Below are 22,107 nucleotides of genomic sequence, written 5' to 3'. Positions count from 1 at the left end.
GAAGAGACCAAGATATTCTACAGACAGAATGAGCCTCAGGGCAATCGGCTTTCTGTTCAGTCCCCCTTGTCCTCAGAATTACACCATGGAACCCCAGTTCCATGGACCTATAAATCCTGCTGTCAGGGTGGACTAGCATCCCGAAGTCAGCGGACCATCAGCGCCAGGACCTGTGGGTAAATCCACTGGGGACGGCCCTTTGTGGACATGGGTGGGGAGCAGCCGAGGCCACGCCCTTGGAAACTCCCATCTCGTGTGCCAGTGTCCCAGCTGACAGAAACCGGGCAAATTCACCAACGTGCCCTTTCTGCTCTAGCCTGCCAGTATTCAGGTTGCCTGCAGCACCTGGGCTCTGCTTCAGACTTTTCCAAGCTAAAGCACCCCCCTCCTCGTGAAGCAAGCGGACCTCACACCTCGGTGGGGGGCTCCCTTGGTGCTGGGTCAGGTTTGAAACCTTCAGAATGGGCGTTCACACTCAGAATCGCCTACCCGACCGAGGGTTACAAAAGGAGGAGGCAGCCATTTTCAGGGAAGAGTTGATTTTGAAAAACTTCAAGTACTTTTCCCATCTAAGGAGGGGAATGTTTTAAAGGACAGGGGAGGGCTTCTCAAAGAAGAGCCACAGCTCCACTTCCTCTTTAATTTTTTAAATTTTTTTTTTATTTTGGAGGGGAGGTAATTAGGTTTATTTATTTACTTATTTTAATGGAGGTACTGGGGATTGAACCCAGGACCTTGTGCGTGCTAAGCATGTGCTCTGCCACTGAGCTATCTCTTCCTCTTCACTTCCTCTTTAGAGAAGGAACATTTCTACCCGACAGGAAGAGCTTAGGGGCTCCCACGTGATAAGTTGGGCTGTGTGTAGACAAGTGCTGCCGTGAAGGGTAGCAAAGGTTAGGCACAGGGTGGAGAAAGGTGCTAAACAAGACAGGCTCCAAGCGAAACCATACACAGGGCGGGCTTACCCCACTGTCTGGTTAATTTGCTTCCAGTCTCAGTGATGAGAATTAGACAATTGCTTTAAAAACGCAGAAGCCACCATAAAAATAGAAAATGATTGCTTCCTGTCATGACCAAATATTAAACACAGTGCACACCTAATGACTCTAGCCCTCCCCAGGGAAGAAGCTTTATGAACAATAAAATCCCAGCAGACTTCCACTGTTTGGGTTTGGAGGTCTCATTATGGGCTCACTGATCCAATACAATTTACAAGCTGAATGGACTCCACTCGAAGTGAAAACCGCCAAGCCAGAGTTATAAACGGAACACCTACCGTGAGACCAGCTTCTCACTCTTCACCAGGGAAGGAAAAGACGAGTGGGAGACTTAAGGAGGAAGGCACTGGGGACACGTTGCTCATAGCAATGGTTCTGGCCACCTGCATTGGAATCAGGGTCAGACCCACAACCAAAGGGCAAGGCGAGTGGGGAGAAAGCAAGGGAGACCCTGAAAGTGAAGGCAGGAAGGAAGAAAGAGGGAGATGGGGACAAGGGTGGGGCATGAGAGAAACAGAAGGGGATTCGTAAATCTGCTCCACCTTTTTCCACCCAGGCTGACTTGACAAGCCATCAAATTTTGAAGTTAGATTTTTTTTTCTAAGTTCACTAAATTACCCAGATATATGTCTACCTGGTGGTTACCCTTCATCTTGTGTCTCAACATCTGGTTGATAAAATGCATGAGCCCCTCTGACTTGGGCAAGCACCAAGTGGACGGTTCACGTTAAATCGAAGTCAAGTCTGGCTCCTGTTCAAACGTCAGCCAAGACCAAGTCGGGAGAGAGGAGCTTCCCCCTTTACCTTTAACTTTGTGCAATTTATCACTTGAGCCTAAACAATCCCACATGTGTGAAGCTCTGAAGACGGAGGCTCGGGGAGCACCAAACAAAGGCTTTCCGGGAAGGCAGAGAGTGAACGGGAGACAGACGGTGGACACTAAGCAAAAGCAATGGCGGGGAGGCGACAAGTCCATAAAACAGGGTCTAGGCAGAGCATCAGCCCAAGGCACTGAGAGGTGACAAAAAGAGAGGAGAAACAGACCACTGGTGGGGGCTGGGGTAGGGGGTGGCATGCAGGCAGAGGAACAGGCAAAGATGAGGGGCCCCCAAAATGCTGATGGTTCCCATCCTGCTCATCCATCAGCCTCTTAAATGTGAATCACCTTCCACACGGACATGCGGAGCCAAGGTGATAAGTGAGCCCTGCATGAAGACAGAAAAACTGCCAGGAGGAACTGAACACATGCTGATTGGCTCTGGGTCTGGTCATGGCTCAGAGCCCCTTCACACACCTCTCTCCCCCTCCCAGCGCGGTGAGGCAGCCCTGACTTCCCTATTCATCAGATAAGAAACTGGGATTCAGGGAGGGTTGCCAGACGAAATACAGGATGCCCAGTTCATTGTGAATTTCAGACAAACAACAAATAAGTTTTCAGGGTGTAAGTATGTTGCATGGGAAAAGGCTTATACTGAAAAATCTATTTGTGGTTTATCTGCAATTCAAATTTAACTGGGACATAGTTATACTAAAAAAAAATCATTCATGTTTAGCTGATATTTAAATTTAACTATGCATCTTATATTTTTATTTGCTAAATCTGGCAACTCCAGATTCAGTGAGCGGGAGGAAAGGAGTGAATGGGTAAATGCATGAATGGCGGCAGAGCAGTCAGACCCAGATCTGAGATTGTACTACAGTAATTATGATTCTTCCCAAGCCCTTAACTCACGTGTCACGAATCCACGTCCTACAAACCACCTCACCTCTTCTGGAGAAGGAAATAGCTTTGTGCACAGAAGAAACTGGCCACATATGAACTGACTGTAGTGACGTAAAACGCCCATCGGTCCAACCCCTGGCATGGTGCTTAGAAGGTTATGGGTTCTCCGAAGCTCAGTCCACTTAGAAGCTTTGCAGCACAGTGACAATATGGCGACATGTACGCCATGGTTTCTCCTGCCCCTCTCCCTCTGCTTGCATAGACCATCCCAGTTTTGTCCTGGGAGCTAGAGATCTTGTCTCTAATCCCAGTTGAGTCTTTGACCTCCTTGCTATGTGGCCCCAGAAGTAGTTGCTCTTCAGTTGGGTTTTCTCACCTGAAATGTGGGATGGCAGGCCCAGTACTTAGCTATTGAGTTATGCTTTAAATTAATCGTGAAAATGTGCTGTGTGATTGTGCAAATCTGACCCAAAGCAAAAAGGGGGGGGGGCACTCATCGTTGTCTCCATAGAGACCCATTTGGGGGCTTTATTGGTGGGGCTGTGTGTGAATAACAGCATTCAGAGATACAGTGACCCCAAGCATTCTGCCATTTTGTGAGTTCTCTTTTCAAAAAGTCCTAACATCTTATGAACCTTAAAAAATGGAGGTGTTAACCCCAAAGTGCTGGCCAGAATCCAGTGGTTCCATCCCTGCAAATTTTTCCATTCCTGCCATTATTTCAGTGGGACTAGGAATTTCTCCCTTACTTCCTTCTCAAAAGCTCCTGTTTATATGGGAGAGGCTGCAGTGTTTCTCACCAGCTCTGTCTCCTTGGTGGTCTTGAGGAGGCTGGGTAAGTTTGTGCTTGGAACAAAACTTTTCTGGAGAACAATCATTTAACTAATTACCTGGTCCAGACTGATGAAATGCTGACTCCCTAAAGATGTGGGTGTAGGCTGCCAAACATGCTTTGAGCATCTTGTCACTCAACCACTTTCCTTTCTGACCAAATATCTCCTCCAACACAGCTCTAGGTCGCAGTACAGAACAGAATAGAGCAACAAAGAACAATTCTTACAAGATTTCAATCAACAGATAATCTAGTCAAGCTCTAGTGGGTAGAATCCTAAATGTGCAAATCATTTCCATCAACTTGGGATATGTGTCCTATTTGACAAGTATTTGGTCTGGTAGCCTCTTGGCTGGGTCAAAATGAGACCCAGAAGAATTTAACCAGCCCTGTTTGTTCAAACAGAAAAAGAAAGAGCATAACTGGAAGTTCTAGAAGGTTCTCTCTGGGTGAACATGTCATCTTAGCAATCTTTCCCAAGTTCTAGGTCCTTTATTCCCCTGAAAGCCAGCCAAACAACTTTGGGAAAAGACACCTTTACTATAAACAAATATCTAATTCTCATTTCCAACACAGCACAGCTTCAGAGGACTGTTCTACTCCTCAGCTCATCCACTTCCTGGCAAATCTTCTCTTTAATTACATCACACGATGTTATGAGGAAGAATCATTAAGCGAACCATTATCTGTCCTGAATAACCCCATACATCCAGCTGGTCTTCCAATTTTCAGTGGGAACTGATCCAGGGACCTGTGCGAGCACTTTGAATGAGAGAGTTCTAGTAAAGATGAACTGATTTTGGTCTTTCTCCCTCTCTTCTACGGAATGACTTATAAATGGTTCAGATCCCAGCCTCCAAGTTTCTGCTTTCTCACAAACATCGAGGCTACTGAAAAATTCACAGATTGCCAGATGGCACGACAGCAGTTCTTTGCGAAGGATCTGAGCTTTCCAGTGAACAAAGGATGTGTACTCATGGGGACAAGTGGCAACATCAGCAGAGGCTCTGGAGTGGTGGGTGTCCTGGGGAGGGAGGGGGGCGTGGAGAGGTGAGAAAGCGGGCCCTTCGCCTCCGTGACTGGTATCTGGCAGGAAGAACTGACTCCCAACTGCTGCTAGTGGTGGAAGAAGGCACGTCCAGAAGAAGGGGAAAGAAGGGGAAAGAAACCGAATCAGAAGCTGGGATCTTTGATTTCACAAAATTCGAAGCCTGTGTCCATCTTCCCAATTCCTGATGATATAGCATGATGGAAATAATGCCCAAGGTTTGGCAGGTCAACTTATAAACTCGCAGAGAGCCACGGAAAGAGACGTATTTGCTAACTATTGTAACATCTTCCTCATAGGCTCCCCTACTCTCATTCTCCAATTTCTAATTCATCCTCAGAGTTCCCTCTCCAAAATATCAGCCTGACCATGAAATTGCACTACTCAAAATCCTTTAGCAGGGAGGGTACAGCTCAGTGGTAGAGCACATGTTTAGCATGCGCGAGGTCTTGGGTTCAATCCCCAGTACCGCCAAATAAATAAATACATATATACATACATACATACTTCCTCCCCCAACAAAATAAGTAAATAAATACACAAATAAATAAAAAGATAAAATTTTAAAAATCCTTTGACATCTTCCCATTGTCAACACAATAACATCAAAATACGCTTGTAAAGGCGTAAAAAGTCTTTAAAAATCTGGACCCAAATCATCTTTCCAACTTCCCCTCCTGTCCCTGTTTACACATATCAGGGCACCTCTAAAACTACAAGCAGATTTAGGAAATTCTTTCCATTCCACATGTCTTCTTCGACCTATTTTTCTTCTCCTCAGATGCCCTTTGACTTTAACTGCCTATGTCCAAGACACAGCCATCACCTCGCACGCCACTGCCTAGATGAAATTCATCTCCTTGCTTCAGATCTTCCAGAGCTTTTATCTCTGTCTCTTCTGTGGCACCTTTTACCTTCCACCTTGTATCACAGTTATTTGTGCACATCTTTTGTTTTTCCATCTTGAACTGTAAGCTCCTGATGGGAGAGCTTTGTATCTTTTCCATCGTACGATCCCTACAATCACCTTGCAAAGTCCATGACACAACAGGCCCTAGATAGATATTTACTGAACGGTTCATTCTGCCTTCTAACCCTAGCTATCTGTTCTTGGCATTGCTTTGTACCTGTCTGCTGCTGGGGTGGGGTGGGGGGGGTCAGATTGCTAAGCAGTTGTCAAATACAGGTAGTTAGCAGAAAGGTCCTATATAAACCGGCAAAGGGCTCAGTCACCCAAGATTGTTGATGCTTGGCGGCCAGAGATTAATCCGTCAGCTAACATTTACTGAGTGTCTGTAGTATCTGAGCCACTGAATAGACACTGTGGGTGACACAGGATAATAATTGCTCTGACTTTTAACTTTATAAGCATCTATTCTGTCATGCACTGTGTGGGCACCACACACACGTTAATGTATTAACACAACAACTCAATGGGAGAGTTAGTACTATTAACACCAGACAGAGCTAATGCTGTTAAGTCAAGACTTAAGCGACATAAACGGCGTCTGACATCCAAGAGTTACAATATAGTTGGACCTGTAAGGCAAGCCCACACAGGAAAAAGATAACAAATCCACACACCTTAACAAGAGCAAGCATATGCGACAAGTGTCAAGTAAGGAGACTGGCTACACGAACTGGTATCTTTGAAGGGATGGAACTAGGTTTTGTAAACAGGATACGATTCATATTGGCAGAGAGCTGGGGGTGGGTATTCCAGGCAGAACTGACGTGTACGGAGGGAGATGGGGACATAGTCAAGGTCTGAGGGAACAAACATTTTGATGCCATTTTGATTCTTGGAGAAGACGATGGGACTAGGAAGTTGAAACCTAACTACCACCTACCCATCTCATCTTCAGAGCTTCCACAGTTTGTAAATCTATTTTTCTCCATGTGATTAGTTAAGTTCCATGACAGCAGAACCATTCCTTGATGGTCTCTCAGTGCCAGTTGCTCACAAATATTTGCTTAAAAACTAAACAGCAGAAAAATTACTACATGAATGAACGACGGAGTGACTCGATGTATAGACAACTAGGCTAATCTGTGTCAACTCCTAAAGTCCCGCAGGTCTAGGAAGAGCAGTCAGTCAAGGGGAGTAAGCAGAATTCTTAAAAACTAACCCAACTACAGGCGCGAACATCATAAATTTTCAGCACCACCTCTTTAATCAGGAGGAAGAGAATGATTTTCTCAAAGGAAATTTTGTTTCTTGTTTATCGCTTGGCTCAGAATGTCACCCAGGGAAGTGCTTCCACCCAAAGGGACATTTTTCTACACCAAAAAGTAGGGCAGTTTCTTCTCCTACCTGTATATCCCCGAAATGGCCAAGAAACTAGCAAAGGTTTTACTAGAAAACAAAGGAGAGAGAAGGTGAAAGAATGATGCTTTCGTTTTGGTTAAGTAATCTGTTTTTTAGTGAGAAAATCTAAACCTCCCCAAGGGAACGGAATTTTTCACTTAAAAAAAAAAACCAAGAGCCGGGATTTTACAGACTTCACAGCACGGAGCTCCCCTACCCTGGAGATGGGGAGTCTGTGCAGAGGAGGCATATATCAATAGCTCCAGTAAATTATTGATGAGCAAGGATGATGAATTTGCATGCCTGACACCCAAACCTGGGCCTCGGCTAGAAGTAGAGAATTTAGAGCTGGAAGGTAATGTGAAGGTCACCCATTAATCCACAGCACTTGGCTTTACAGATTGGGAAACTGAGGCTCAGAGAGGAGGTTCATGATTTCCGTGATATTAGGCAGCTCGTAAGTGAATGATCTGGGATCTGAAGCAGGTGTCCTGATCCTAGTCCAGGGTCATTTCCGCTATCCTGTGCTGCCCCTCAGTCCCCGGGGGGCTGATATTCCATCAAACCTGTCACACCGTTGAATGTGACTTGCACACTCTCAAAGTTAAGTGATACTTTGGAGGCCAACAACGCCCGCCGCTTCCCAGAGAACAGAGCCCTCACTGATGTCCCCATCAGGAATTCTTTAGACCATACTCACCAGGCTTTTCCATTCTTTAACAGCTCTAAATTCTAGAAAGTTTTTCCTTCTTTTATGCTAAACTTGTTTCTCCATAACTTCTACCTATTGACTACACTCCAGTTTCACCATTGAAATTGGACAAGGCTTTGTGACCTTGGCTGAGTTTGTGTTTCCATAATTCATTTGTTCCTCTGTAAAGCTGAGACGTTTCTCAACTATTGGAGGTTAATTAAGATTATTTAATGAATACAAATCGCTTAGCACAATGCCCAGCACACAAGAAGTACCCATTAAATGTTAGATAAATGTTGACTATGGTTCTAACCCATCCTTCTCAGAGACAGAATTCTTTGTTCAGGAGGAATCACTACTGATCTATCTGGTTGTATCCTTTTCCAGGGAAAGGAAGGGACTGGTCACAGGCTAAAAACTAACCTGAGTGGCCTAGAATGACAAGAATCCACTGGGCTTTGCGGACATAACTCTCACCTATAGCTCAACTCCAACTTCTATCCAAATACTGTTTCTATGCCGAAAGGGACAATGGGGTTAAAAGCAGAATCTGTCCTTAAAAAAACTAAAAATAGATTTACCAAATGATCCAACAATCCCACTCCTGTGCATATATCCGGAGGAAACTCTTAATTCAAAAAGATACATGCACCCCAATGTTTATAGCAGCACTGGTTACAATAGCCGGGACATGGAAACAACCTAAATGTCTAGTGACAGATGATTGGAGAAAGAAATTGTGGTATATATATGTACAATGGAATACTACTCAGGCATGAAAGAGAGTAAAATAATGTCATTTACAGCAACATGGATGGACTTGGGGATTGTCATTCTAAGTGAAGTAGAATGAAATAAACCAGAAAGAGAAAGAAAAATACCATTGTATCATTTATATGTGGAATCTAGGAAAAAAAAAAAAACACAAATGAACTTATTTACAAAACAGAAACAGACTCCCAGACATAAAACATACTTATGGTTACCAGGGGGTAAAGAGGGTGGGAAGGGATAAATTGGGAGTTTGAGATTTGCTGAACCTAACTACTATAAAATAGATAAACAACAAGGTCCTGTATAGTGCAGGGAACTATACTCAATGTCTTGTAGTAACCTATAAGGAAAATGAAAAAGAATATGAAAAGGAATACATGTATGCATATGTATGACTGAAACATTACGCTGTACGCCAGAAATTGACACAACACTGTAAACGGATTATACCTGAACTAAAAAAAAAAAAAGCCTCTGAATTTTTTTTTAAAAAGACAGAAAAAAGTACAGGCAGAATCTACACCACAAATCAAGAGTAGATTAATATGGAGTTCATTTGATAAAGGGAAAGGAAAACTCCAGCGTTCGGGATTAATGCAGTATCTTCAGCATGCATGGAAGGCTGGCAGGGCTTTACCCCCTGGAGTTATTCTGTGAGAGTTCTCGCTCCACCAATAGCACTTTCTGGAGTTAAGTGATACAAGGAGAGAGGAAAAAAACTATGGCCTAGAGGGAGGAGGCTCCAAACACTTCTCTGATGGAACAAGGTAGTCGGTGAGGCAGAGAGAAGCAGGAAGAGGATGTATCAGATGGCAGGTGAAGGGCAAACAAGAAGCCTGGACCAGAGCAGGAAGCAGCAGGTGCAGATGCTGACCAAGGTGGCGGCAGGAGAGAACTTCACTTAACAAAGAAGGAGAAAACTCATATCCATTAGGATGGCAATGATCAAAAAACAAAACTAAACAAGAAAATAACAAGTAACGTGGAGATGTGAAAATGGAACATTTGTGCCCTGTTGGTGTGAGTGCAGAATGCTGTAACTGCTGTGGAAACCACACGGTGGTTCTTTGAACTATCATAAGATGCAGCAATTCCATTTCTGGGTGTGCACCCCAAAGAACTCATGACAAAGACTCATAGAGATATCTGTACATCCATGTGCACAGCAGTATTATTCACAACAGCCAAAAAGTTGAAGTGACCCAGGTGTTCGTTGACAGATGACTAGAGAAACAAACTGTAGTATAACCGTACAGTGGAATATTATTCAGCCCTTAAAAGGAAGTAAATTGTAACACATGTTACAACACAAAGGAACCTTAAGGATATGATGCTGTGAAATAAGCCAGTCATAAAAGGACAAATACAGCATTATAAGAGGTACCTACAAGAGTCAAATTCATAGAGACAGAAAGTAGCATGGTGGTTGCCTGGCACTGGGGGGAGGGGGAAATAGGAAGTCAGAATTTCAGCTTGGGAAGCTGAAAAGAGCTCAGTAAGTAGATGGTGATGATGGTCGCACAGCAAGTCGAAGGTATTTAATACCACTGAACTATACACTTAAAAATGGCTAAGATAGTCAATTTTATGTTGTATGTATTTTACAACATTTAAAATTTTTCTTTAAAGAAAGGAAGAGAATATACCAGGAAGACCCCTCATGGGCAAATAAGCACCAGATAGTTTTGTGTAAATCTTTTGAATGAGGGTCATTCTGATGTTTGTTTGGCTTCTTGAAAAACAAAAGAAAGAAACAAACAAAAATATCAAAACTAAAATGGTCCTTCTAGACAACAGAGCCCATAAATATAGGAGACCAAAGTCCCAAGACAAAAGACTGAGATATTTAGCACATGAGAAATAGGTTGGAGATGCCTTTTTAAGAGAAAACATCATACTAGCGGGCACGTGGGCAGAGGCGGCCGATAAAGTCTCAGAAAGAACGCTCATCCTCTCTCCCATCTGACTTTTCCTGGGGCTACAGGAACAGTAGACTCTTTTTCCTCCTCCCATATCAATGAGATTGTCCCTAAAATCCTCTTCCCACGGACCACCAAGTTATCCTGAGTCCAGAGACTCGGTAGATACTCAAAAGAAGCTTCCAGATGGAGAAGAGAATCTGAAGAGAGCACAGCCCATGAACATCAAGGTTGAATTAGCGCTTCCCTCTGAAACCACAAAGTGTAAATCAGTTTGCGCCTTTTTATTTTTATTTACCGCACAGAGGTCTGCACAGACAAGATGCAGGCGGAAGCCCGCGGTAGGGATTATGTTTTCATTGTTGGTTTTGTTTTGTTCCATTTTGCTGAGTTTTTTTTTCAGATAGGAACTTTGGACTTTTACACTAAAAACGAACAAACCTAACTGCCACTCTGCACACACACACATATCTGTACCCAGAAGGAAGGCTTTCCCGGAGGCCCCGGCATAGAGCAGCACCCCTGCTGGGCTGCGCGTTGGCCTGGCTTTTTGGAGAGGGGCGTGGCTGCCCAAGAATTTGCAAAAGCAGGCTAAAAAGATGACTGAAAATAAAAATTAAATTTATGTTTCTAGAGAGATTAAGGCAGGTTGTTATTTAGCAGGGGGTTAAAAAAGCCCCAGTCTGAGGCTTAGGAAATGGAAAGTTAAGTCTCCGATGGGGGTGCCCTGTTGTAACATCCAACGATTTTCAATTAAGGGGCCACGGGGTAGTCAAAGCTCTATTTCACACTTCAGACTGCCCATTGGAAATGGAATGTCTGCCCACGACGTGGTCACGTGAGCTAGATGAACAGTCAAGTTGTTTGTGTCTGAGCTGGCCGTCTATCAGGTTAGTGTTGTCACACTGTCAGTCTCGCCTCGATCAGAAACTCTGATTGGCCATTGATGAGATCAATGGCATTTCTGTGATGAGATTTTTCCTGCCCATTTCTGCGGTATGTCTTCAATTAATAAAAATGAAATCACGGCTGAATTGTGACTTGTTCACTGCGGTTTGGCAGGCAAAATCTTGCAGAACCTGGTTCACCAAAGGCAAAAAGACAAAAGGGGTCCTTGGTGGGGAAAAGTTTGGGGACCATTCTTGAGCCACCCCTCCCCCTTCCCTGCGGAACACGCACAGTTCCAAGGGGATAAACAGGCTTCCCTGGAGCCGGAGTGGAACATGCCTGTTGTGTGAGAAAACCCAAAGAGACCGTGTAAATTAACTGCATCTGGTTCGACTGAGCGAGAAGGGGGAGGAGATAATTAGTCGGCGTTACAGGAACAAGGGCAAGGAAGAGAGTTCTATATTTACTCAGAGGAAATCCAAAATAGACTGCTTAGCACCCGTTTGGTGCTCATGGGTTATCTCAACATCTCTAAGCCGGCAGATGTTGAATCCAGGGACCAGATGCACAGCTCAACCCCTGGACGACACAAACCGCCCATCCCACCGCCGGCAAATGGAAACTGGACTTCACCCCCTTTCGCTTCCAGAGACGAAGGGAAGGAGACATTCGGGAGCAGTGAGACAAGATTCCGGGGAAGGAAGAGTATCTTCAAACAACAGCCCCACGATGCAGGAGCCAGACAAATGCATCTGTTTGTAATAAGATGAGTTCTCTAAAAATCTGATCCTGGTCAATTTATAGCCCCCTTCAGTATGTATGTTTCCATGAGTAGATGCACAACATTTCGGAAGTAACACGTACTTCCAGTGATGCAGAGACATCGCCGGGCTGTTTTATTGTGCATAGGATAGTAAAAATAAATGCCACAGCCTCATAAAGCTCCCTAAGATGCAGCTAAAATACAATTTCCACCATCTCCAAAGAATGTAAAGCATTCGAGCGCTAACGAAGGCACCATAACATGAAAATCTTTCCTCTCCATGGATGCCGAAAGCCTACGTCCATGAACATGTCTATTATATAGGAATAAAACGTAGCACATTCGGCTTTCCCTGAGGGTTCAGGTTATACACAGCTTCTTAGAGAAGGAACTGCACTGAGGACGTGTGCTGATGAGATGTAAGGTCTGGGTTACCATGTACAGGTTTGCAACAGTTCTAAAGCTCGCTTACGGGGTATTTATTACCGAAAAGGATGTAACCATCATGAGGTAGAACACCTTCTTGAAAGAAGAGCTGAAGTGAGTGAAAAAGACTAGATGGAGATTCGTGAGCTCAATGGACATGCTGGAAAGGCCTGGATCTGTGTCTAGGCTGGTGTCATTGGCATCATATTCCCCAGAGGAGCCCGAGGGCATCCTGGGAGGTGAGGAGGTGATCAGCACGTCCAACGCACGTAAGCTGGGATGCAGAGTGCTAGAGAAAAGGTTGTAGCAGCGAGAGAATCGTGGGCCTAGAAATACGGATGTATGTGTTCTAGTGTCCTGCAAACAAGGGTAAGCCGTGTCACCGTTTCTGAGTTCAGTCTTTTCATCGATCAAAGGAGGAAGACAGCTGACCCCAAAGAGTTCTTCCAACCCATGCACTTTCAGGAAAACTAAAGAAATTCCAAATGGCCCCCTCAAATTTGTCTCACGTGATCCTCCTGTGATGGCCAGGGCACCATATACATCCAGCAAACACTGTCTACCTGGCTGTCATCCTCTTCCAAGCATCTCAGAGAATACTGCGAGACTGCCACGGACATTTCAGCAACCTCTGAAACCTACAGCAGCAGGCCATGCCCTCCAGCCATCCCCTCCGTGAGACCATCACACAGAGATGTTGAGTGCTTTGTCCAAAGTCAGAAGCTAGGATGGGATCAGAACTCCAGCCTCCTCGTTCCTAGGGCTATGCTACACTTTCCACGAAGAAACCAAGCTGGCTTTCTGGGAAGCATGCCAGAGGTTCCATTCTCCCAACTGAGAATTCGTTGGAATATTGGAATAACAACTTTGGAGACTGTGGTCTCTCCAACCCATTTCAGGACCTGTCTAGAAACACAAAAACCCAAAGAAAGAAGCAATGGGGAATTATTCCGTTTTTTAACGAAAGAGAAAAAATTAGGGGTGGGAATATGGGATTTCTTAAAAATTACGCGATTGCTGGAAGTTAATTTGGTATTTCTTCATTGGTTGGTAAGTTCTGTTTCCAATCACAAAAACATACAGCTGAGGATGCCTAAATCACATTTCCATGAATTAGCATCTCGTCCCAAAGAATCTTTCCTACTCGGCACATAACAGGGAACCCAGAATGCAATCCTCTGCAGTAGAAATGAATCTCCCTCAATGCAACAGAGCTTGTCATCATCCTCTAAACCGTAATCTAAGTTGATAGTCTTCAAGGCAAACAGCAATCACTGAGAATGATAGAGAAGTCACCGCTTAAATGGGGTACACTGCCTCTTCTAGGGAACTGATTGAGACCCTATCCCAACAGACAGGAGAGACGGCATCCTTTACCAGCCTATACCATCCACACCCTCCTTATTATGGTGGAGTCAGTGCACCTGGAAAAGAATCTCATCACAGATTTAGAGACATATGTTCAAAAAGGAAGGTTCTGACTTCTTCCAAGGAAGGCCAACCAAGACAAGAAAGCACATGTCGGACTAGCTTCATGCCTTGAAGATAACACGAAACCAACCTTACGTCAAAGCCCAGTGATCAGTACTCAGAGTTAAGATTCTAAAGGAAAGAAATCAGACACGATTTTTTTTAAATCACTTTTCCCCCCTACCTGTCGATGATGACAGGATCTGAAGGAGTCTCATTTCGATTGCCACAACTTTTCTTTTCGCAGCATCGACTGTAGATTGGGAAGGGACCAAAAGAGTAAAAGAAATTTGTTAAAAATCAAGAAAATACACATATAATGTAAGAACGTTCACCAAAAATGAGTATGTCCCAGGTAGCTCCTTAACTATCAGCTGCTTGAGAGTGAGTTTATGGCCACGTTTAAAAACAACACTAAATTTAAAGCCCCAAAATATTCATTCAAATTCTCACCCTGTGACTTATAAACTGGGTAATTCTCAGCAAATTACAACTTTCCCCAAGAGTTATGTTTGTAACCTGAACAACAGACAATAGGACATTAAGATCTATAACATCACCCCCAGCTCCATGTTGAGTGATTTTATTGTTGTATTTTTTTTTTAGGTATTTGTGTCTTAATAAATATTTCAAGTAAGAGGGGAAAGGAAAAGGTATTTAAAAATACCCACAGCTGCCTGGATTATTAGAAACCTTAGTTACATACCATCTTTCTTCAAACAACTCAGTGTACTTTCTAAATGTTTATTCGTGCATTCATTTCCATCATCTTCTAAAGATGAAGGAGGAAGACCAGAAGTGTGGTGTACATTGTCAAGTGGGAGGAAAATGAGGCAGGGAGGTGTTAAATGCTATCTCCCAACATTTTCACCAAGTCCAGAACAGAAACGAGACTCAGCGCGTAAGTCCCATCTTGAGAACTCTACCTCCCAAGCCTTCCACCTGGCAAAGTGCTGGGTACCCTGGTAGATTCTCGAGAAGCGCTCGTGGAATCATCTGAGAGGAAGAGAGAAAGTAGGGACCCTAGAGCAATTACAACAGATGGGAAGGACTCAGCAGGACCTGAGCAGAGAACAAAACACTCCGCTCCAAAGGTATCTGCATGAAAGACCTAAACGAATACAAACAGGGTGAGGGAAGCTGGGTGGCTGGAAAATCACATCCTCATGTTGCCTGTCTGCTGCTTGCCAGAACCACAGCCTTCTAAATACCTCTCAGCTCACCCAAGCACATGGTCTGCCATCAGCGGTAGTTGGTTAAGGATGTAGCCTTGACATGGCTTATAAGAAAAGCAGTACCATCTCCAGCTGTTGGAGAATATATCTCATAACTGTTAGCAAGAACCACATTTATGTGAGCATTGCTCTTCCCATGATAGTCTCTCTGTTGATGAGACGTGATAGAAAGATGGGTAAAGTAGGAATCAGGGCTCTGGCACCTAACCCAACTTTGTCACTTGCTAGCTGCATGAATTTAGTCAAATCTCTTTAACCCCTCTGGGCTTTGCCTTCCTTATATATAAAACTAAAGTATGGGACTAGATTATCTCCAGAAACCCTTCTAGGTTTAAGAAGTCCATGAGGCTATGAGATTCCCTGAGCATCCTTCGCTTCAAAAGTGGTGACAGATTAAGGAAAAGAAGTCATGTGGCAGCAGGGACCCAAAGGCCTAATACCAGCCCAATCTTCAATTTGCTTTCTGTTTCTGGGCAGTGTATCTGCCCTCTCTGATCCTCTACAGAACTACCAACCAACAAACAGATATTTAAAAAAAATTTTTAAAGTCCATCGCTCTCATGCAAGGGTGTGTGGATTATTCCGTAAGAAATTCCACCATCCTCAGAAAGTAAAATAGACTTGGGAGATGCTAAAAAAAAAAAAAAAAATGTTCACCAAATGGGCACAATGAGGTTTTAAGAAATGTAATCAAATTAGTGGGAAGTAAAAGAAAGTTTGTCTCAACTTTCTTAAATGCCGGAGTTTGCCACTGGGAGTTTCTGAAATAATATTTTGCCTTTGAAATTATATCAGGTCTTAACTTTTAAAATTTCAAGCCATCCCAGGATTAACACCAATAAAAGTGCTGGCCAGCAGCTCTCCCACCTCCCAAAGCCCTTGTCTCTCTTCCTAACTCCCTACTCCACCCATTTCTGTCTGCCACCTTTCCTATTTCTATTTCTTATGTTAGTGGAATACCTGTGCACTTCAGGCAAATCCTTTTTCTTAGCAACACAATTTCAAAAGCCCTATGCATGCTAGTTATCTAAAGACCTAGCTAGCCTCCCCTTTGACATCACCAGCATGTCAATTTAATCCAAATCCATGTGTGATTCTGGGTACAATTTAATTACAAGAGAATTCTCTCAGAATGTGCTAATCTGTCTAGTTTGAGAAGGAAGGATTCTGAGGAGGCCAAGGAAGTTTGCAAAATTGCTCAGCTGAATTCAGCTGCTTTCCATGGGGACTTTCTCTGGAGGAAAAGAAAAACAGATAAAAATGTAAGCCTGGTGCCAGGGTCATACAAGTGTGGGGAATCGACTAGGGGAAGGAAATGATATTCAAAGAAAAATGCAGAGAAACTTTAGGACCCAATCTTCCATCTTCCAACAGTAACATATTTAAGTATAATCTCTGAGTTAACACCACAGGAAAGATGTAGCAGACACTCACGCAGCTGTTGGAAGGTATAAAAATTATACAAGTGAGCTATATTCACCCCTTCTGAGCCCTTCATAAAATTTCTCTGGGTTAGCCAAAGCTAATTCTTTTTTTTTTCTTTCTTTCTTTTATAAAAAGAAAAGGTCTCATCAAGATGTCCTAGTTATTCTTGATTTGGTTTCTTAAATGACATTCAGTCCTCGTGCCAGCAATCATAAAATAAGCAAAGGGAAGTGGAGAGTGGAAGACATTCATGAGTCTACATTCCCCAGTCACTCTGGGATCAGGGATGTGGGTTGACATCAAGGCCCCCGTCCCTGAATTACTCAGATAACAAACTCAAGTCTCCCTTCCCTTTGCTGTATAGACAAAGCCGATGGGATCGACTTTAGGTTCAGCTACTTTAATTAAAAGGCTCATTTTTAGGATTCATTTCCAACAAGCCAATCTCTAAGTCTGAAGTCCCTGATAAGTATTTTTAAAAACCGAACAAGACTAAAAAGAAAAAAAAAAATAGGAAAAGATGGGAAACAAACAAAGAGGAGGAAACTGAGCTTGGCACTAGGTTAAGGTTGTGTGTGTTCCTAACCACCCCAGAGGGGCTCAAAGTGCTCTTTTTTTTTTCCTAACGAATGAAAATGAAAGCTTTTCCTCTGCCCCTCATTTGGCTTGGTTTGGTTTCTTTTATTCTGGTCCTTATTTGGAGAACTTTTTACCTAAAAGACTCTTGATTTGCTTATAGGCCTCTCCCACCCTCCCTGCCTCCTTGAGGAGATCTTTAGAGACGGAATAAGAAGAAATAAAACTAGTTGGGGATGGGAGGCGAGGAATGTGAGAGATTTTACCCCAATCTGGATCTTACCTGGATTTTTCAGAAAGGGATCAAGGGGAGGGGATAAGTGAAGAAAACAAAAAAACCAGCTATGGACACAGGATGTCCAGTCAACCAAACTCCTGCTCCAGACAAGCCAGTGTGCCCTTTCCCCTCCAAAATCGTTTTTAAAATTCAACCCTCAACTTTCAAAAATCTGTCTCTAATTTCAAACTCAAATAAGCACACAGCATGGTGGCTTTTGTTTTGTTTTCTTCTCCCCAACTCCTCCCTGCTGATTGCATAACAAAAGTGTCTAAATTCACACCATCTGGCCGATAAAGACACTGGCCCCACTGCCCGGCTGGCCCATCTGATTAGGGCTCTGTCTAGCCTGCGCCTTGTGGCGAAAAGTCACAGCTGTGGGGTTTGCTCGCGCTCAATACAACTCTGTTATTAGCCAGCTGTAGGCCTTGAGACGACTTCTGTTCAAATTATAATATCTTTTAACCCTCTGAGCATTGAGGGCACAGGGGTGGCTGGCAAGCGACATAACAACTAGATTTCTCCTTGCTAATAATTGGCAGAATGAACTAAAGCAGGGAAGAGGGGAGTGGAGACAACTGGGGAAGGGAGGAAGAAGTTATACCTAGGAGAGATTTGTTTTGTTCCTCCCCTAAAAGCTAAACACCAGTTTATGGGCTTTTTTTTTTTTTGCTAGAGATTGCAGAGCACAGGGAAATTCCCAGGTACGTCCAAGAACACTCTGCACATGAAACTAAGCGTGTGCAATAACCAGTGAGACACAGGGCTCATCTGAATCATCCTAGAGTCATTGACTTTGATAACTGACTCTTAATATGTGGGAAAAGGAACTTTTTTCCCTTACTGGAGAGTCACCCGCTCTGACTAACAGATTAAATGAGGAATTCCCTTTTAGATGCATCCAATATTTGCCATCACCCCAGCTCATCTCCCAAAGTGCGTGCGCGCGCGCGCGCGCGCGCACACACACACACACACACACACATACACACACACTACATAGTATCCATCCAATGGATCATTTATTTACCCATAATTAATATTTGCTTTAAACCCCAGTTTGGGGAGAAAATGGCGCATCTTTCCAGGCCTCCAATGCAAAGAGGTTACAGTACATTAAATTTTTATATTGTGTTACTAATGCAGACTAAACTAGAGCCTTTAAAAATTGATGCCTCTACTTAAACAGCATAAAATGAGGAGGATTTGATTGGGCTTAAAAAATAAAAATGTCAGCCTTAACTACAGCTGGATGGGGCGTGCGAGTATCACTTAAAATGACAGATACAATTCATCAGACAATGGGCCAGATTTGGGTTTTGTTTTCTTTCCTTTTAAGAAGACAATCTCTCCAAACAAAGACATTTAAAAGTATAAAGAAGAATTTTTTAAAAACCCGCCCTTCAATTAGCCAACCAAATCAAGATGTTCTGACTTTAATCTGAGTGTTACATACAAGTTCATCTTGGAGTTGTAGTTTCTTTCTGAGAGAATCTATCAGGGGGCCCTGGGATAATGGAGTAGCTATCTGGTTACTCCATCGCCCCACACCTCACCCAGCTGCTCAGGCGAGGAGGCCTCTCTCAATTCCCCTCAGCTGAGGCCACTGGCAGAGTTGAACTTTGCATTTGGCGAAGTTTGTTTTTCTAATAGTTGGTCAAAACCAAAACAAACATGTCCGATTGTTCTGGTTTCTTCCTGACTGGGTTGGGAGGGAGACGGGGCTGCCGGGAGCTGCCCATAAAACAACCCAAACTAGCTCAGATGGTCCGCAATTACCCGAAGCTAGAAACTCTGGAGTTGGAAGACACTCACTGAGCAATAGTGGAGTAAGGAAGAATTGAGACTTTCCAATTAGAGATTTTGGGAGGAAGAAAAACGTTTATGGAGTAAGCATTAAAATTTTTATAGTAAGATAACCACCTTTTCCCAGAGTTTCCTTTCTATATCCTTTCTCCTTTGCTGTGGGATCTCCCATACCCAGCACATACTAGACACGCGATAAAAATTTGTTGAAAGAATAAGTGTATGGATGAATGTCTTCTAATATTTTTTTTTCCTTCTAGTTGAGCAGAATGAAAGACTCAAAATGGAATAGACTGGCCTCGGAAAAGAAGATGAGGGTAGACAGCACCTTTCACAACTTGGTCATCAGAATCCAACTGTTGCCCCAGACCCCGGATCTCCCCATGGGGTCCTCCCCCCTCATCCAGTCGTGAACCTGACCAGTTTTCCACCCAGCAGTTTCTCCTGACCCAAGAAACTCCCCTGGCTCGAGAAATCAAGGAAAAGCCACATCCCCATTGGAAGAAAAGGCTTGTGCAACACAGACGGGTGCCTCAGCTGGGAGGCGGTGGGTAGCGCCCTAAAAATGGGCCGCTTGACCCCGCTGGTGGTCTCCCACCCAGACCGAGAGTCCTTCCAGTGCCTTGACTCAGTTAACTCAGCAAGTGGCCCCTCCTGGAAACTTGCCCCTAAAGCGGACGGGACAGGACCGGCGGGAACTGAGCGCTGCTGGCCTCGGACGGCGACCGATTCAGGGAAAGTCCCGGATCCCAAACTTGACCCGCAGCCGCTCAGCCCCTCCCGGCCCGGCCGCCAACCGCTGGACTGTGGACCTTCCGCGTCGCAGAGGAAACTCCCAAGATGCCAGGGGGTGGAATCCTGAGTGACTCTGGGTTTCCTTTTCGAGTCCTAACGGACTTGCTCTCAGAATCTGGCTTTTAGGGAGGAGATCTAGTGAACCGGCCCCAAGGGCAAGTCCCGGAGAGCCCTCCCTCCCGGGGCGCCAGGTCTCCTGAAAGTCAGCGCCCGGGACGCGCGCGAGCCTGCGCCGCAAGCGCGGCTCACCTGCCCCCGCGCTCCAGCAAAGCCCGCAGGAAAAAGACGGCGCTTACCTGCACATCACTTCGTGTGTCAGGAGAACTCGGCACATTTCTGGATTCTTATTTTGTCCCTCGTAAGCTATGGGCTGCGAAGGAGGCGGGGGCAGGGAGGGGAGATACGAGGAAGTGGAGGGACAAAGAAAAGAGGGCTTTAGGGCAAGCACAAAATCGTGTCTCCTCTCTCTGCCCACCGCTTCATCAGGAGTCCCCGCTCGCAGCACAGAACCTGAGCTGTGGCCTGGTTAACTCGAGCGAAATGGTAATAGAAAAGTTTGCCCCGGTGAGGACATACTTCTCGCAAAAAAGACTGTGGGCGGTGGGGGTGCTGAATCTCCCAATTGCTTCCCCTCTTCATCCCTCTGCTCGACTACCCTCGACCCCCAGCGTCTCCCCAGTCCGGATAATTGAGAAGAGTGGGGAGGGCGATTTTTTTTTTTTCCAGAGTAGACCAGGTGCGGGTTGATGCGGAGGGTCTATGAAGACTGACCCAGGAAGTCATGGAGGGTGAGGGCAGGTCAGGGACAGGCTGGATGAGGGAGAGGGGAGATTGGAGGGGGAGAGGAGGAGCCGAGTGACCGCGAGGCTCACCTGCTTGGTGACCGAGTCGATGAGCCTGACGTACAGGTCCTGCTCCGTGCGGACACCTGCGGGGGAGGCGGGCGGGCACGAGGTGAGGGCGGCGCAGCCCTTCCGGGCACCCCAGACCCGTCTGTGGGGCCGGGGCTGAGTGCAGGTTGAGCCGTCCTGGGGGCAAAGATCACCCGCCCGACCCCCTGGCTCCGAGCGGGCCTCCCGCAGCCCTGCTCTCCCCGGGCCTGGAGCCCGCCCGCCAGCGACCGCAGCAAGGTCAATGCTTCCCGGAGAAAGGAGCGCGCGGGCGCCGCGGGCGCAGGGCGCTCACCGTTGCTGTAGAGGAGCTGTAACTTGTAGTGGGTGCCGTTGTTGGTCTTCTCGTTGCCTTGTTCCTGAAAAGACAGAGTCCTTTGCTTTCCAGCCCCCCAAAATGAGAAAGAAAGAAGAGAGAGGGCTTCCCTACCCTAACCCCTGCCATCTTTCAACCGACAGCTTTGAACAACCCCCTGCCCAGCCCCGGGTCAAAGGGCAGGAGCGGCAGCCGTTCGCCAACCTCCGAAACTTGCCAAGGCTCGCTGTCACTTGACCTTTTCCACCGGTCTGCTCCCCCCCTTAAAAATGTCCTCAGAAGTGCCGCCCCAGAGGTGGGACCCCCAGACATCGTGTCTACGGCTGCGTTTAAACAGGCCCCACCCAACCCATCGGGCTCTGCCTTTCCTTAGGAAGCCCCAAGGCTTCTCTTGGCAGAAAGGTAAAGGAACCTGTCATTTGGAAGGGCAGCGTTCGGCCCTACCTGGCCAGGATGGAGTCTTGGGGCCACCAGCTCAGGGACACAGGCCCAGATTCAAGAGGAATCTTGGGAAGGCCTGCTCCAAAACTCCACTGTATAGATGAGGGGACAGGCCCAGAAAGGGCAAGACACTTCCCTTTCTTCTCACATGGCTTCATTTGAGATCAAATTCAGCCCCCATAACCCAGCCTGGGCCGGGAGCAGGCACTGCCTTGGGAACCAGAGTGGAAGAGAAGGCTAAGGGGATGGGTTGGGAGGCCGGGCTGTGGGTTTCCACCTACTACCTGTCTAACCCACCCTGCCAGCACTGACAAGTGCAAAATAATTAATAATAATAATAATAATAATAATAATAATAATAATAATAATAATAATAATAATAATAATAATAATAATAATACAGAGAAGGGCAGCCTGGGCCCTGAGTATACGTTTAAACTATGCTCTAGTTGGAAGGACATTTGCTCCGCGGTCAGTCGGTGACCAGGCTCTGTTAATGATCC

General features: G+C 45.3%; 1 protein-coding gene across 1 annotated transcript in view; it reads right to left on the bottom strand.

The window, feature by feature from the left end:
- EBF2 (EBF transcription factor 2) overlaps positions 1–22,107 on the bottom strand; it is a 144,863-nt gene that overhangs the window by 119,151 nt on the left and 3,605 nt on the right. Inside the window, exons 3-6 of the mRNA XM_014567087.2 lie at positions 21,143–21,206; positions 20,830–20,885; positions 20,254–20,327; positions 14,028–14,096 (exon numbers count right to left, since the gene is read on the bottom strand). Of these exons, the coding sequence (XP_014422573.2) occupies positions 14,028–14,096; positions 20,254–20,327; positions 20,830–20,885; positions 21,143–21,206 (263 nt within the window). The remainder of the gene's footprint in view (positions 1–14,027; positions 14,097–20,253; positions 20,328–20,829; positions 20,886–21,142; positions 21,207–22,107) is intronic.

The sequence above is a fragment of the Camelus ferus genome, chromosome 31, assembly GCF_009834535.1.
Source record: "Camelus ferus isolate YT-003-E chromosome 31, BCGSAC_Cfer_1.0, whole genome shotgun sequence".
Lineage (NCBI taxonomy): Eukaryota > Metazoa > Chordata > Mammalia > Artiodactyla > Camelidae > Camelus > Camelus ferus.
Note: the sequence above shows the minus strand (reverse complement) of the source record. Positions and strands in the feature narration are given on the sequence as shown.